We start from the raw sequence: 3,606 nt of genomic DNA, 5'->3' as shown, positions 1-3,606 counted from the left end.
TCGGCATCGACTTATAGAAGCCGAGCTCCCCTCAAGGTATCCATACAAGAACAACATAGAATGCTCGTCATGAATTTTCACGTTGAGTAAAAGTTGAGGAAAAGACATCATAGGAAGAACCCAAGGACGAGGTGGTGGCGGATGAAAGGTGAGGAATAAAGAAATTTCTTAAGACCCTGAGGCAAAGTGGGATGGGAATGGAAGCACGGAGGAGATATGGAGGGAGATGGCAGAAGTTATCAGAGGAGCAGCAAAAGAAAGTTTTGGTGAATTTAAAGGGATAGGACCAAGAGACAAGGAATTCTGGTGATGGAATGCGAATGTACAAGAAAGATAAAAGTAAAAAGGGAGTGCTTTAAAGAGTGGTCTTTGTGTCGCAATGCAGATAATTGGGAAAAATATAAGGCGGTTAAGAAAGAGATAAAAGTGGCTGTAAGTGAAGCAATAACAAGAGCATATGAGGGTCTCTACCAATCTTTAGGCACGAAAGAAGGAGAAAAAGATATACATAGAATCGCCAAGAGCTGTGAAAGAAGAACGAGAGATTTGGATCAGGTTAAGTGCATAAAGGATAAAGACGGAGAAGTGTTGGCTCAAGAGGAGAAGATTAATGAAAGGTAGAAGAGCTACTTCTACAAGTTATTTAATTGAAGGGCATAAAACTCTTCCGAGCCTTGGTTGGTTATGCACAAGGGAAGAAGATCAAAACTTTGAGTACTACCGAAGGATTCGAGACTTTGAGGTAAAAGAGGCTCTAAAGCAGATAAAAAATGGCAGGACGGTATGACTTGATAATATCCCGATTGAAGTTTGGAAGGGTCTAGGAGAAAAAGGTATCAATTGGTTAACCAAGTTTTTTAATGAGACTTTAAGGTCAAAGAAGATGCCTGATGAGTGGAAAAAGAGCACCTTGGTACCTATCTACTAGAATAAGGGGGATATACAAAGTTGCGAAAACTATAGAGGGATCAAGCTCATGAGCCATACTATGAAGTTATGGGAAAGGGTGATAGAACGGAGGTTGAAAAAAGAGAGACAAGTAACAGATAACCAATTTAGTTTTATGCCAGGCAGATCCACCACCGAAGCAATATACCTGTTAAGAAGGATGATGGAGAGGTATCATAGTAATAAAAGGGATCTACATATAGTTTTTATTAATTTGGAAAAAGCATACGATAGAGTGCTAAAAGAGGTCTTATGGAAGGTTTTAAAAAAGAAGAGAGTAAGGATCGATATTCGTGCAATTAAAGACATGTATGATAGGGTCACAACAAGTGTGAAGACTCAAGGTAGTGTGACAGAGGAATTTTCTATTGGTATAGGATTACACCACAGATCTTCCTTAAGTCCATACCTTTTCACATTAGTCTTGGAAGTGCTCACAGAGCACATCCAAGAGCCTGTGCAATAGTGCATGCTTTTTACCAATGATATCGGCCTTATGTGAGAGTCAAGGGAAGACCTAAATAAGAAGTTGGACTTATGGAGAGAAGCTCTGGAAGTGTATGGTCTGCGCATAAGCCGTAGCAAGATAGAATATATGGAATGTAAGTTCGGTCTGCGAAGGAAAAACCCTAATATAGAGGTGAATATTGGAGAAAATATCCTACGAAAAGTTAAAAGTTTTAAATATCTTGGGTGCATCATACAGGATAACGAAGAAATTAAATAGGATGTAAATCATAGGATCCAAGCAGGTTCGTCAAAATGGCGGAGTGCATATGGTTTTATATGTGAAAAAATTGCCTTTAAAACTTAAAGGTAAATTCTATCGCACTGGTATAAGACCGGCTATACTTTATGGTACAGAGTGTTGGACGGCCAAAGGGGAGCACGAACATAAGCTAAGTGTGGCAGAGATGAAGATGTTGAGATGGATGAACGGTTATACGCGATTGGATAAAATAAGGAACGAAGATATAAGGGAGAGAGTTGGGGTAGCACCTATTGTGGAAAAGATGGTAGAGTCGTGTCTCAAATGGTTTGGACATGTGAGAAGAAAATCGACAAAGCACCCATTTAGGAGGGTGGATGAGATGGAGGATGGTTAAGGGGTGAAAGACAGAGGAAGACTTAAGAAGACAATCCATGAGGTGGTCAAACGAGATCTACATGTAAACGGTCTCGCTGTAGATATGATACAAGATAGAGTTCAATGGCATCGTTTGATTTATATAGTCGAACCCACCTAATGGAACAAGACTTTGTTGTTGTTGTTGTTTGCAAGTTGCAAACTCTTTTTTAAACTTGAGTTAAGCACTCTACGAACTCAGGGAAATGAAAAATAATTCTTTCTCCATGATGTATATAAGAATTAGCTTGTAGACAAATAGCAATCTTGTAACAATAACAACAATAATAATGATTCAAGAAAAAGACACCTATCTATCTCCCACAAAATAGTCCAAAACTGTGAAAGAATATATAGGCACTTTAATTAATTTTAAGCAAAATGAAAATTCGACCAAATAACTCTAATCACAAATTTCACTAATCATGAATGATCCAATTATAAAACTATAAGAAGATCTCATAATGATCAAGAAGAAGAAGAAGAAGAATGATTTGATGACTCAAATTTGTAGTACTTGTCTACTGCAACAGAAACATGCCAAGTACAACTAAGTCCTTTCGGTAAAATCACAAGGTCCCCAGCACCAAACTCCACAAAATCTGATGACCCTTTTGGATATGCCTTCACCTTCCCTTTCAACAAATAACATGTCTCCTCTGCATCAAATTTCAATTGATATTTCCCTGGAGCGCAACCCCATCTTCCATTAAAAAAAAAAAAGAATTAAACTACAAAGGATTTATTTATACAAAATAATATCTTAAAAGGAAAACGAACTTAGAGCAAAACAAAACAAAAGCAAGCACACTACTAAATTTTTCGGATTATCGATATATTTAGTCCCACGCAAAACGCAACTCTGGTAATCAATTAGCTACGAATTTGGTATATATATTAATAAATAAATGAAGGCATAAACTTAAAAGAAAAAAAAAAAACAAGAGAGAGAAATTAATATGAAGAGGGAAAAAAATAAAATAAAAGAGTAAGCATACTTGGGCCAGCACTTAATATTCAACTCAGCTAGGCGTGACTCTGAAGGATTGCTTTCAACGATGATTCTAAGGTTTGAATTACTGGAATCTGAAGCCATGGATGGAAACTATAATTACGTGATGAAGAGTAGTAGTTTGGACAAGCAATTATATAAATATTTATATAAATAATTAAATATATATAATAATGGACAAAGTTGACACTATATGAAATTGAAGGACTTTGGGTTTGCTTTTGGGTATATATGAATATATACTGATTTTTTGTTTACTTTTTAAGAGAAAAATTAAGAATTAGAAAGAAAGGAATCTTATGCAGTGTTAGAAGTTAGAACAGGATAAGAGAGGCCCTTAAATTTAGAAGATGATGGTTGCTTCTTTTAGGAATTTGCCCATCACATCATGACCTATATATATAATATATTACGTGAAGAAGGTGTTTTTCAACCAAAACCATTTAATGCACCTTTGCCTCGTGGTCATGTATATGTAATGTAATGGAAGGAATTAGATTCCGTTATTTTCTAATGAGAA

The 3,606-nt window shown here is 36.2% G+C and overlaps 1 protein-coding gene across 1 annotated transcript; it reads right to left on the bottom strand.

The window, feature by feature from the left end:
- Nucleotides 1–2,362: 2,362 nt before the first annotated feature.
- Nucleotides 2,363–3,300, bottom strand: LOC112718665 (uncharacterized). Its single transcript, XM_025770220.3, has 2 exons — nt 3,073–3,300; nt 2,363–2,777 (listed from the first exon to the last, which is right to left on the bottom strand). Exons 1-2 carry the CDS (start codon nt 3,168–3,170, stop codon nt 2,543–2,545), a joined length of 333 nt encoding a protein of 110 aa, XP_025626005.1. The 5' UTR covers nt 3,171–3,300; the 3' UTR covers nt 2,363–2,542.
- Between the last annotated feature and the right edge of the window lie 306 nt (nt 3,301–3,606).

Source organism: Arachis hypogaea, chromosome 2, assembly GCF_003086295.3.
Source record: "Arachis hypogaea cultivar Tifrunner chromosome 2, arahy.Tifrunner.gnm2.J5K5, whole genome shotgun sequence".
Lineage (NCBI taxonomy): Eukaryota > Viridiplantae > Streptophyta > Magnoliopsida > Fabales > Fabaceae > Arachis > Arachis hypogaea.
Note: the sequence above shows the minus strand (reverse complement) of the source record. Positions and strands in the feature narration are given on the sequence as shown.